Source organism: Myripristis murdjan, chromosome 8 (genome assembly GCF_902150065.1).
Source record: "Myripristis murdjan chromosome 8, fMyrMur1.1, whole genome shotgun sequence".
NCBI lineage: Eukaryota > Metazoa > Chordata > Actinopteri > Holocentriformes > Holocentridae > Myripristis > Myripristis murdjan.
The window spans coordinates 27,886,016-27,899,714 of NC_043987.1; the positions used below are offsets into that span (position 1 = coordinate 27,886,016).

A 13,699-nucleotide genomic window follows, 5' to 3' on the forward strand; every position below is an offset into this window, starting at 1 on the left:
TACGTGCAGTTCACTGTGCACAGCTGAGAGGTTTGCAGCTCGGACAGCTTCAGATTCCTAAACACTGACTTATGATCCACCAAGTTACAAGATGAGGCCGCAGGAGGGTGACGACAAAAGACCAGGTGGAGAGCAAGAGGAGTCTATATTGGCCAGGTAGTCTAGATTTTTAATAATCAACTGTTGAATGGACGGGGGTAAGAAAGTATGAGCACCTTTGCAAATTAGGTGAGGAGTTGTGTCGGCTATTCAGCCTGGGGCTGTTAACTGCAGATTGCTGTCCTCTTAATTTTCTCATTCTTGTGTTCAATGTATCATCTATTGGACATCAAAAATACTAGTAATACTAACGGTGCTGCATAAGTAAAATGAAACAGACCATTGGTGTGAATATGAATAGAAACAAATCTTTTTTTTTGTTTCATTTCTCTTTCATTTATCTATGCAAACAAGTGCTTTTGATCAGGAATAACACTGAAATGAAAAGGAAGTTTCCTTTCCAAGTTGACGTTTTTGCGTCTCACTCTGAACAAGGCTCTGCCCGAAATGTTGGTTGTGTAAAATAAACCAAAGGAGTTGGGGTGGAGCTTTCTTTTGTTTCTGACCGACTTGTGTTGTGTTAAAATGTGTGACCTCATCCTTTCCTCGTTGTTTTTGCATTTCCGAAAAAAAACAAAAAAAAAACAAGATCGAAACGGCTGTTTTGTTCAGCTGCATAGCCTACCATAGGCGAACGCTAATTTAACACCAAAAATCTGTGACAAAAACAATTTAATTGTGTCGACTGAACGTTAATACTATAGCCTTCTCATTTTGACAGAATGCAAAACAATAACCTATCAGTTTTATCATCACATGCTGACACAGCTTCTATGCTCTCAGCTCGGTAAACATCAGTCACATCTGGTCAATAGAGATAGTGTCACGGTTAATGCATGCAGATGGACCCAAATTCAGGAGCAAATAGGCAGGGATAGGAACTCAAGAAACAAAAAACTACTTATTACCAGTTTTAGGTTACTGGCCAGGTGGAAACACCAAGAGCAACAACTCAGGAAGTAGCTATACCCACTGCTCGCCTCCTGAAACCACGTCTACTTTCGGCGCAAGGCGCAGCGGGCCGGCGCAGTGGAATTTTGTCTGGCAGGCGGGAAGTGCGCACACGTCACCACAACCTCGCAGATTGTCAGGCACAGTAACAATGCAATAAATACCCACAAAAAACACAATTCAATGCTATAATCTCAATCAGCACATAAATGTATCTCCATATCGACTGTCCCGTCACAACTGATGTCAGATCAAAGGAGACTGGCACCGTTTGGCAGCGTAATGGAAACCCATCTGATCACCTGTCAGTCAAACAATTTGTCCAGTACGGTGATGTCTTTTTTCCAGTCATGGGGCTCTATTTTCCCGGCGCAGCGCAGGGTGGCGCAGTGAGGCGCACCCCGCGCAAAGCTATTTTCGACCAGCGCAACCCGTGGGGCGCACAGTTTCTTATTTTCCCAGACCTAGGTGCGCCGAGATGGGAGTGGCGGCGCAGCGGGGGGAGGTGCCGACAGATTCAACCTGGCGCAGTGACATTTTCGTGCCAAAAAGCTTCGCCGAGGTGCGCCAAAAGCTCGCCTCCTGAAACCACGTCTACTTTCGGCGCAAGGCGCAGCGGGGCCGGCGCAGTGGAATTTTGGCTGGCAGGCGGGCAGTGCGCACGTCTCCAAAACCTCACAGATTGTCAGGCACAGTAACAATGCAATAAATAACCACAAAAAACACAATTCAGTGCTATAATCTCAATCAGCACATAAATGTATCTCCATATCGACTGTGCCGACACAACTGATGTCAGATCAAAGGAGACTGGCACCGTTTGGCAGCGTCATGGAAACCCAATCTGATCACCTGTCAGTCAAACAATGTGTCCAGTACGGTGATGTCTTTTTTCCAGTCATGATGTCTGGCGCTGCTCCTGTTAACTACACAGTTTTTCTTCCATATATATAAATATTCCACACTGGGTTTCCGTTATCCGGTAATCACCGGACTATGACTGGTAGCCTAAAATCAGCCAAAGTCCGGTAATTTTTAAATGCCCGGTGAAAATATTCCCTCTAAGCACAATTTGAATTTTATTAAAACAGTCAATTTTCACGTAATTTTATTTATTTATTTTGAAAAAAAATAGCCTGCGTGATCCCTGTCTCCAATGTACCAGAGAGAGAGAGAGAGAGAGGTTTTTCTCTGCAGAACCGGATCAAAACAGCGCAGCAAAGTTGCCTCGGGGAGAACAAGGTCACAAGACTGATGCGCATTGCAAGTTGCGGAGAGACACTTGAGACTTTCGATTTTAATTCAGCTGCTGAATTTAGTTTTTATTGCATCTATTTGATTTCAAGTTGGCAGCACACAGCGTTATTAAAATGGTATGAACCAGTATTTTTGTTTGCAAATTGTAGTTGCATTTGTTTGCAATTGTATGCAATGTTCACGTTAAAAGAGCACAGGCTTGTGCAATATTTATTTATTTATTTATTTATTTTAGACGTTACGCACTTGAGACAATTGACGGCACTCATTTTATTTGATATAGCCTACCTTTCAATAAAAGTATTACGCTATAAATTGACATGCCTTGATGTCATTCTTATGTAGCCTGCATATAATTTTAAGCTCAATAAATTCAGATAATATTTGACCGGAATTTCAAACATTTGTCCGGTAAATTGAAAACCTGCCGGTCATATTGTCCGGTGGCAATTTTTTTTCTAGGGGAAACCCTGATTCCACACATATAGAAAATGTAAAATGCATCGGTTCCTTGCCAGACTCTGGGCGTTTAGAACAGCGAATGTAAAAGCTTTCATGAGCCGGATTTTGTTTTAATCTCTAGTATGTCGTTACATCAGTAAGTGACGGGAGTCAAAAGTTGCAAAACAAACATGTATTTATATGAATACTGCGAGGATTATACTTTGATGTAAAAACATTCATTAAAAATGGGGGCTTCACAGTTAAATTTATATTTGCTTGTAAAAATCAATAACTTTAACAGACGGTGACAGAGCTGGAAAAAAGAGAGATGTGAGGCAGCTAGGTAATGGAAAGACAGGGGACTCAGGAAGACGAATTTAAGGATAGATGCATGGATGGATGGATGGATGGATGGACAGATGGATGGCAGGTAGCTCCAGCGACATTCCAGCAGCCAAGACTGGCCTCACTGTGTGTGTGTCGCGGCTGCTCTCTTTCTCCATGTCAACTGTGTGAACGTTCATTACGCCTTCGCGCAGCGCATTTTAAAGGTGAGGACAGGGGCTCATTTGATTGGTTTAAAGTGAATCGGCTGTGTCAAACCCACTCCACGCCTTCTCTCCTCCCTTGCGCCGGTAGGAGGAACGGCGTAGTAGTTGCGCCAAGGCGCACGGCGTGCCAAAATAGCAAAATCCACTTGGCCACTCCCAGTTGGCGCAGCGCAGCTGCGCTGCGCCTCCGCCTCGCCTGGTCTGCGAAAATAGAGCCCATGGTGTCTGGCGCTGCTCATATTAACTACACAGCTCTTCTTCCATATATATAAATATTCCACACTGGGTTTCCGTTATCCGGCAATCACCGGACTATGACTGGTAGCCTAAAATCAGCCGAAGTCCGGTAATTTTTAAATGCCCGGTGAAAATATTCCCTCTAAGCACAATTTGAATTTTATTAAAACAGTCAATTTTCACGTAATTTTATTCATTTATTTATTTATTTATTTTTAAAAATAGCCTGCGAGATCCCTGTCTCCAGTGTACCAGAGAGAGAGAGTTTTTCTCTGCAGAACCGGATCAAAACTGCGCAGCAAAGTTGCCTGGGGAGATGCGAGGCAGGCAGGTAATGGAAAGACAGGGGACTCAGGAATTTAAGGATAGATGCATGGATGGATGGATGGGTGGTTAGATGGATGGGTGGACAGATGGATGGCAGGTAGCTCCAGCAACATTGCAGCAGCCAAGACTGGCCTCACTGAGTGTGTGATGCGGCTGCTCTCTTCGTCCATGTCAAATGTGTAGACTACCACTACGCCTTCGCGCAGCGCATTTTAAAGGCGAGGACAGGGGCTCATTTGATTGGTTTAAAGTGAATCGGCTGTGTCAAACCCACACCACGCCTTCTCTCCTCCCTTGCGCCAGTAGGAGGAACGGCGCAGTAGATGCGCCAAGGCGCACGGCGTGCCAAACTTGCAAAATCCACTTGGCCACACCCAGTTGGCGCAGCGCAGCTGCGCTGCGCCCGCGCCTCGCCAGGTCTGCGAAACTAGAGCCCATAGACAGCGAACTGACAAAGACCTGAACTGAAACTAGACTCAAATACTGGAGAATAACAGGGTAACAAGACACACTGGGGGAAGGGGCTGGAGCTCAAGACTGGAGAACAAAGAGGATTGGCTGGGGGAAACAGAGTGAGGGATCAGGGACAATGAAGTAAACTCAGGGCAGATATTGGAAACTGGGCTGGGCAAACAAGGCTGACAGAGTGAACACAGGAAACCAAGGCTGTATCCTAATTCAGGGGCTGCAACCTTCCAAGGCTGCATTTAAAGTCCGGCTGCGACACAGCGGCACAACGAGGCTGTCCCATTTGAAAATATTTCCATGTCCATGTGAAGTCCACACAACGTAATACTGCAATGAAAAACAATAATATAATTCACAGCAAACTACATTTACCACTCATATTAGAAACATGTGATATAGTACACCACACATGATCAAATAATCAGCACACAGTCACACAAAACCTTAGTAGTGTGACTGTCCTTGACTCCTTGTCACCCCGGGCCCTATCTTGTACCACCCGCTATCCGCTGCCACGACCCGCTACCCGCAAATTGCGGATTTAGGAACTTCCGCTATCCCTAAACGGTATCTTGCGCCCGCTACCTGCTATCCGTTATGCCGACTGCATCATTTGCGCCTGGAGGTGCGTCATGGGCGTGTTTCATGTGCTATCCCTAAAGTTGCTATCTTGCGCACACACTTTAGGGATAGCGGATAGCGGGTGGTCAGGACCACCTGCTATCCGCTATCCCTAAAGTTTGGGCTGTTAGGAGAGCGCGCCCAGGCGGCTTCAATGCGCGCCCTGACGGAGCCACACCACGCACACGGTCGGACTGATACCGACGCTGCCGGAATGCACTGAGTATATTACTCATATAGACTGTTTAGAGGAAAGACTGTTTTAATTGGACACTTATGCCAGCACGTTTTATTGTTTTATCATAAGCCAGCAGCTGTGCTACATTTTTATTTTTAATATTTTATTTGCCCAATCTACCTTGTCAATAAATTAGTTTACACATAGTTCCACCTCTGCCTCTTGTGTGTGTGTGGTGTGGCCCGGGGATTTTACTCAATCAGTACAACCTTGTGACACGTCCACTTGGACACATGTGGCTCCACCTCCCGAATTAACTCGCCTATAATATAATATATAATATGTATATAAAGCCAACTTGCTTTAGCCTCAGTAGAAGCCCTGAGAAAATCTACCTCCCTCTCTCCATCGCGGGTTTGGGATTTAGGGCTCTATCTTGTGCCACCCGCTATCCGCTGCCACGACCCGCTACCCGCAAATTGCGGATTTAGGAACTTCCGCTATCCCTAAATGGTATCTTGCGCCACCCGCTACCCGCTATCCGTTATGCCGACTGCATCATTTGCGCCTGGAGGTGCGTCGTGGGCGTGTTTCATGCGCTATCCCTAAAGTTGCTATCTTGCTCACACACTTTAGGGAAAGCGGATAGCGGGTGGTCCTGACCACCCGCTACCCGCTATTTGGGCTGTTAGGAGAGCTCGCCCAGGCGGCTTCAATGCGCGCCCCGACGGAGCCTTGCCACACACACGGTCGGACTGATACCGGGACGCAGCCGGAATGGACTGAGTATATTACTCATATAGACTGTTTAGAGGAAAGACTGTTTTAATTGGACACTTACGCCAGCACGTTTTATTGTTTTATCATAAGCCAACAGCTGTGCTATATTTTTATTTTTAATATTTTATTTGCCCAATCTACCTTGTCAATAAATTAGTTTACACATAGTTCCACCTCTGCCTCTTGTGTGTGGTGTGTGACCCGGGGATTTTACTCAATCAGTACAACCTTGTGACACGTCCACTTGGACACATGTGGCTCCATCTCCCGAATTAACTCGCCTATAATATAATATATAATATGTATATAGCCACCTTGCTGTAGCCTCAGTAGAACCCCTGATAAAATCTACCTCCCTCTCTCCATCGCGGGTTTAGGATTTAGGATTTAGGATAGCGCATCCTGCCCTTAAAGGCAATGGCACCTGGCACACTGATTGGTTTAACTGGCGTAACGCCCAAAACACGCCTATCCATAATATAGCGGGTAGCGGAGGTGTTTTGCGGATAACGGGAGGTGCACAAGATAGCAACTTTTACGGGGGAACGCCTCTTCCTAAATCCTAAATCCGCAAATAGCGGGTTTAGGGAGTCTGGCGCAAGATAGGGCCCTTAGGATTTAGGATAGCGCATCCTGCCCTTAAAGGCAATGGCACCTGGCACACTGATTGGTTTAACTGGCGTAATGCCGAAAACACGCCTATGCATAATATAGCGGGTAGCGGAGGTGTTTTGCGGATAGCGGGAGGTGCACAAGATAGCAACTTTTACGGGGGAACGCCTCTTCCTAAATCCTAAATCCGCAAATAGCGGGTTTAGGGAGTCTGGCGCAAGATAGGGCCCCCCGTGCCTTCGCCGCCGATGCTTCCCCAGAATTCACTTCATGGGAGCAGCGGAGGGCAGCAGGCAAACAGGACAACTACGGTAAGTTTTCGACAAGTTCCTATGCTATTTCATCGTTAAATGCACTTATTTTTTTAGCTGACAAATCAGCTGTGTAGATTTTACGACTATTGGTGGTGAATCGAAAATTTGCTCCAACGTTTTCAGAGTTTAGAAGCTCCATAAACAAGGGCGAGGACAGGCTGCAGCCCGCGGGGGTAACTACATAGACAGCCCGGCCACAGAGCAGCGGTGAGCCGGCTGGAGCGCCGCCAAGAGACAATAGCTCGTCTGTAAACTGGTTTGATAGTAAGAGTCACGTTTAGGATCTATTTCTGGTGGAGATCGGAGCTGCTTCTGACTCATATTTAATTTGAAGTGTTTGTCAGTACAGTCGACCTAACGTCAGACAGACAGAGAGAGAGAGAGAGAGAGAGAGAGAGAGAGAGAGAGAGAGAGAGATGCATTTGTGTTATTTTTCTTTTTTTCCAAATTGTATTAAACTTGCCTTGCAGTCTTAAATCTTTCAGGTTTGCATGTCTGCCCAGCCTGGTGATCCAGAGAGAAGCAGGAGAAACGGCTGCAGCCTCCATGTGGAGCGAACAGGCGAACAGCTGGACTTCATGGGAGCATCTGAAGGGTTTCTCTTAGAGCAACATGGATGTTGATGGCTTCTCTGCAAACCTGAAGCTGCTTTTAGATCAGCTTTGGACAAGCAGCATGAAGAGAGGCTCATGTTGTTTCATTTGTGCATTGTTATTGATATTGTGTTTACTTTAAATTACTTATATCAAAATTTATTACCATCTATGTTCATGTGTAATTTCTATTATTCTAATCATGGTGTAATTTTTGAGGCTCATTTCCTGTGAAATCTTTAAAGAGAGACTACATGAACCAGCACACAATAAGAAAGGTTCGTGTAGGACAGCAGAAATCAGTTTATTCAAATAATTCTCCATCTGACTCATGTTGTCTTCATCCATTATGTTATTATTTTATTATTTGCAGTGATGTTTGCAAGCACTTCCAACTAATAATGAATAAAGACAAAGGATAACCGGGTGTCTGCAGTTCCTTCAAATCTTCAATGCAAAATTTCTTAATTAATGAATTTCTCATCTCTCACCATTTTTTAAAATAATAAACTGAATATTTATGGTGTCAGTTTTAGTCTCCTCAACCAAAAAACTCAGTCAAGACCAGGCAACACTTGCTATGGCTAAATGAAAATGTTTGTTTAAATAATAAACCTGTATTCTGTCCTCTAATTTTAGATAATCATATAGATAAACATATTTATTTATCAGACGGGAGATCTGATTATTCTATAATATCATAACTTAATATTATTTGGCCTTTATTTTCTTCAGGTGAAGTATTTAATTTGAACCAGGGTCAGGTCTACGCAGGGGCAAGAGGGGGCCTGACTCTAAGAGCTATACCAACAGAAGCTAGTCTTCATAGGGACACCCAAGTTGGGCAGGTCTTAGGGTAGAGGCCTGACAAATTGCAATCAGTTTAGGTTGAGGGTAGGACATACACCTAACAGCAACCCAGGTTCATGAAATAAATATGGTTAGTCTAACAACAATAACTTCAATAAAACAAGTGCCAAACATTTAACACCACAGTACTTTACAACAGTGTTTCCCAAATACTGGGTCGCGACCCACATGTGGGTCGCATGAGATTTTATTTGGGTCGCCAAGTAAATTTGTAGTACCGTATTGATCTGAATATAAGACGATATTTTTTCCATTGAAAATGCCCTGAAAAAACGCCCTCGTCTAATATTGGTGGTCTAAGCAAATACACATGTACTGTACTTGCATATGTTCCGTGCTTGAATACAGTAGGACTTCGCCCGCTCTGGCATGGTTGGAAGGGGTGTGCTCCAGCACGGTACGGGCGTTCATGCACGAGCACATGCACGGTCACGCACGCAGCGCGCGAACGTGGATACAACGTAAATCATGCAACTTTCCTTTAATGCGCGCAGCGCGATTACCGGCGAATGGCCGCGTTGCTGTCCATGGTGCTGCTGCAACCGTGTATACACAAAAGGTGATTTATGATGAAAGGTATATATGGCAGGCTGTGTGCGCCGCGCACCTGTCAGATCCGGCAGACCTGACCGGGTGGGCGCTTCAGTTGGACGCTTTCTGAAGTTACCTCCGAAACTGTCAAGGTAAATAAACATCCCTTAACCCTGGCCCTGAGTGCAATGTGAGACGGTGGTGGTCTCAGAAAGAAGAGCTAAAAAAGAGAAGAAGGGCTTTTCGTGGTCCAAAAACTGGTCGATTCAACGAGACTGACAGGAGGGTGTGCGATTTTGTGAATGAGAAACGTAGTGAAGGACCGCCCGTTACGAGGGCTGTGATGCAGCAGAAAGCACCTGAAGTTGCCACAGAGCTCAACATACCCCGAACTGAGTTTAAAGCTAGCATGGGCTGGTGTCGCAGAATGTCCATATAAAAAGTATATTTCCAAAAAAGGGTCTTGAAAAAGATGGGTCGTCTTATATTCAGATCAATACGGTATTTCTTCCATGTCCAGTCTAGCCTATTTAAGATCTATATCTGCAGTACACCTTTTAGCCACATGAGGGAGCTCGTTGTTATTTTTTAAATTATTTTTTTTAAACCATACCTTCTCTGACCATACTCGCACTTTCCGCTCAGATCATCAATAGTGTGTTTCCGCCATATTTTCGCCGTAATTCGCGCGCAGCCAGCCACAATGGATGCTTGGCTGATCAAAAAGAGAGCCCCGGATTAAGACACTACTACCCAACAAGAGAACAATCTATATCTTTTTGAGATGGCTGTTTCACCTATTTAAGATGAAGTGATGTGGAAATGGCACTAAAAATGGCCAGAAATGGCAATTTATGTAGCCTACAAGTTTGCTCTTGTGATTTATAGATAAAGTCTACATTGTGATTTGGGTCGCAGTGGTTTGTCATTTTTAAAAAATGGGTCCCCAGAAAAAAAGTTTGGGAAACACTGTCCTAGACCCTATTCCAACCAAGCTGCTTAAAGAAGTATTACCTTTAGTTAGCACATCTCTTCTAGATATGATCAATATGTCTCTATCAACAGGTTACATGCCACAGTCCTTTTAAAGTAGGCTAGCTGTAATTAAACCGCTCATCAAAAAACCTACTCTTGACTCATATGTCTTAGCCAACTATAGACCAATATCTAATCTCCCTTTTCTCTAAAAGATATTAGAGAAAGTAGTTACTAATCAGCTCTGTAGCTACTTACAGTACAATGAACTATTTGAAAACTTTCAGTCAGGATTTAGAGCGCACCATAGCACAGAGACAGCTCTGGTTAGAGTCACTAACGACCTCCTAACTGCGTCAGATAATGGATTTCTCTCCGTACTTGACACCTTGCGTAATATCTCAAAAATCCGGCATATCTTATCTCAGGGTGACGCAGAAAAATTAATCCATGCCTTTGTTACCTCTAGGTTAGACTACTGTAACTCCTTATTATCAGGCTGTACCAGCAAGTTGTTCAACTCTCCAGCTGGTCCAGAACGCTGCTGCACGTGTGCTGACTAGACCTTCCTGTAGAATCTAGAATAGGCTATAATTTAAAACTCTTCTCCTCACCTATAAAGTGCTTAATTAGGCCAGTCAATCTAGCCCAAAAAACAAAAACATTTTCAACAGATTTGTCTCATAGTTTTTATCGGTCCTAATACCCTCCTGAATCATATACTAAAAGTCTTAAGCCATAGATGGAGTGGAACATATTTTTTCGAGACTAAAGGCAAAAGTTGTGCCCAAAACTCTAAGTAAATGGAGTAGAGATAGGGGGGAATTTTCAGTTAATAGCTATCACTATGAAACTTCTCCAGTTGATTAGTGACATCCTACCAAAGAAAAATGTATTGGAAGTTTTTGAGATTTTATGTTTATATATGCAAATTAGGCATTACAGCTGTGTTGTTTTCAAAACTAAAATTGACAATGTTGTTTTGTGTTACAGAGAAAAACTGCAGGACTCCTTGTGGCAGTACACCTCAGATACCCTCAGATACATTGACATGGTGAGGAAATTCTGTGACACGAAGTCTGAATGGATTTCTGAGCGGAAGAAAGAGGTGGTCAAGATGAAGGACATCAAAGACAAGGCGGACAAAATCGACCTGGACTTCAGCCATGTCACTGAGTCTGAGAAGAAAGCCCAGGCCCTGTTAGAATACACAAAGAGCAAGCTGAGCCTCACTGCAAACAGGAGGCGTGAGGAGCTGAAGAAGGAGTTGGCCACTGTGCTGAAGGACTCTCTGGAAGGCTTGGAGAAGCTCGACTCCTTCCTGGATGCTGTGGAGCGGCTGGCAGTCACCTCGCTGCAGGTGTTCATGGAGGAGAACCAGGTGTTAGAGCTGCCCCGAGGGATCAGCCCTGAGAGAGTTCAGGCTGTCATTACTGCTGCAAGGCTGGTCTGCCCACTGCTCCTTGAGTTTAAGAGAGATGCAAGTGCCTTCTTCCTTCCCAGCATCCACAATGTGGAAGTGCTGGCAGCTTATTTGGATAAATACATATGCATCACCCAGGAAATCTGTGAGGAATTACAGAAATGGTAAACTGACAGTTCATAATCATAAAAGTGAATTTTATTTTCCCTGAAATAATAAAAAACACTGTACAAAAATATACAAAAGGCGCTGATATTAAAAAACAAAAACAAAAGTGCTTTGATGCTCTCATCCACAGCTCTATCAATGACCTTTGGCAGAAGATGACTAAAGCAACAGTGGTTCACCTTGCTGTGGATTTGTCTAAAGACGAAATACAAAGTATGCTTTGTCTTATCAGAGACCTTATGAGTATCAGGTAAGCAGAATTTATGTATGTCCTGGTTTGGCATAGGACCATGTTCCCTGTATGTGGGCAACTGAGCTGGCTGGATTTAATTTCCTGTTTTTAAATTTCATCTAACCTTGACACCTGAAACCTGAAAAGTTGTCATTGATGAGCTCATTTAGTTTAGTTTAATATCCTGACCAAAAGTAAAAATAATAATAAAATAAAAAAAAAAAAAAAAACATTAATTTGTAGCATCCGATTGACATCTAATCCATGGAACCAGATGAGGTAGAATTAAATCATTTTACTTCGATAGAGATTTCATTTAGACAGACAAAATACATTTGAAGAGTATTCGTTTCATGAGCACAAACTGAACACATTTAAATTTGGGTCCGCTTCATAAACAGTAATTGATTCAAAAGAGATATACAATAACTTATCACATCGTTATCATCTGCATCCTCTACGACATGCAGGTAAAGACTCCTCATAACAATGAGGAGGAAGTGAAGTCTCATGCAATGTGTCTCTCGTAATGTCATATGCACAGCGAGTTTGAGGAAAACACAGCAGGATCAGGCTGGGAAATTTGCCCCCTCACCAGCTGGGCCACATGTTTGCTGTTTTGCTTCCTTTCCAAATGGAGCCTCTGAGGCAGTGACCACATCCTCATCTCAATATTGATAATCATTAGAGGGCAGAGCCCATATGTGTGGCAGTTAATTCAATTAATAGCTTTTATTTTTCCTCTGTGATCGAACACAATCAGCCTATATTTGGGACAGGCATCTATAAGAAACTTGCCTCTAATTCACTTTGTACAAAACTCTTGCTCTGCAAAGATGGGCAATACTATCAAATACAACTGAGATATGTTTGTCTGTAATATTAGATGTTGATTGTTTTCCTTTGCAGCACATTAGAAAACCTCTAAATTGTGGCAGTGAATAATCAGCATAAAAAGCTACTTTGTCAAAGCATAATATTGTCTTATAATATCAAGTATGGAAATTACGTTAACATAACATCAAGCACAGTAATAAACTAGCTTTTACTTCAATCTCTTCTCTTTTCATCAGGATGGACCAGCACTTCAGGCTGGTGTTCTTGTTCCAGGAAATGTCGTGTTCGAAGTTCATCCGTGAGTTCAGAGAGCGAAAACCCAGGATGCTGCAGTTTCTGTCTGACCTGGAGGAGACTGCTGTCCAGCTCGACAGGATGAAGATGGGGGCAAAGATTTCTAGTGTGGCTGGCAGCTCAGTGGGGGCAACTGGAGGTGTGCTTTCCACTGTTGGTTTGGCCTTAGCTCCTGTCACAGCTGGGGTGTCTTTAGCTCTGACCTTGACTGGGGTCGTGCTGGGAGTGACCAGCGGAGTCAACAGTCTTGTCACAACAGTCACAGAGATTGGGATCAACCACAAAAATGAAAACAAAGCTAATGAACTCTTCCAGAAGTTTATGGAGGATGTGCAGATTGTCCAGGGGTGTCTAGAGAAAGTGTCCAGTCAGGTGTTCAACAGAATTGAGGTGAATGAATTGCAATTGGTCATGGAGGTCGGAAAGGTGGCCAATAAAGTTGACAAAGTTAGAAGAGCTCTTGTAAAAGGCATTGATTCCGTTGCTGATGCTGCCTGTGCTGTGATTGTAAAAAGTGATGACGTGATCCTAAGTGCTGGCCAGGAAGCTAAAGCATTAAGTAATGCATCCAGGGTGGCCTCAGACATCCCAGATGTTGGACAAGCAGCTGCCAGAGGGCCTCTTGCTCTCTCCAAGTCAGCCAGAGCTGGTTTAATAACAGCTAATGTCCTTTTTATTGGTTTGGACATCTTCTTCATCTGTAAAGACAGCATCAGTCTGGCCAAAGGCAGCAAGAGTGATGTCTCAGAGTTCATCAGAGCCAGATCTGCACTTTGGCGTTCAGAGCTGGACTCATGGCAGAGGATCCATGACTCCCTGTGTCAAGGCCTGGAGACATCAGAGAAGACCCAAACTATCCTGGAGATGCCATTTTATCCAGAGGAAGATGAATAAACAAAAGCTGAATCTGATCCAGTGGAGAAGAAACCTCCACTTG

General features: G+C 43.9%; 1 protein-coding gene across 1 annotated transcript; it reads left to right on the forward strand.

The window, feature by feature from the left end:
* On the forward strand, positions 1-13,691 carry LOC115363363 (apolipoprotein L4-like). Its single transcript, XM_030057536.1, has 4 exons — positions 1-156; positions 10,802-11,395; positions 11,530-11,649; positions 12,705-13,691. Exons 1-4 carry the CDS (start codon positions 92-94, stop codon positions 13,654-13,656), a joined length of 1,731 nt encoding a protein of 576 aa, XP_029913396.1. The 5' UTR covers positions 1-91; the 3' UTR covers positions 13,657-13,691.
* Positions 13,692-13,699: the final 8 nt, after the last annotated feature.

What these genes read in the sequence shown, in the direction of transcription:
- LOC115363363 (XM_030057536.1), top strand. Translation starts at nt 92, where the DNA reads ATGAGGCCGCAGGAGGGTGACGACAAAAGACCAGGTGGAGAGCAAGAG. An exon ending in TGTGAGGAATTACAGAAATG is followed by an intron (nt 11,396 to 11,529) that starts GTAAACTGACAG and finishes TCTCATCCACAG; the next exon opens with CTCTATCAATGACCTTTGGC. An exon ending in AGAGACCTTATGAGTATCAG is followed by an intron (nt 11,650 to 12,704) that starts GTAAGCAGAATT and finishes TCTTTTCATCAG; the next exon opens with GATGGACCAGCACTTCAGGC.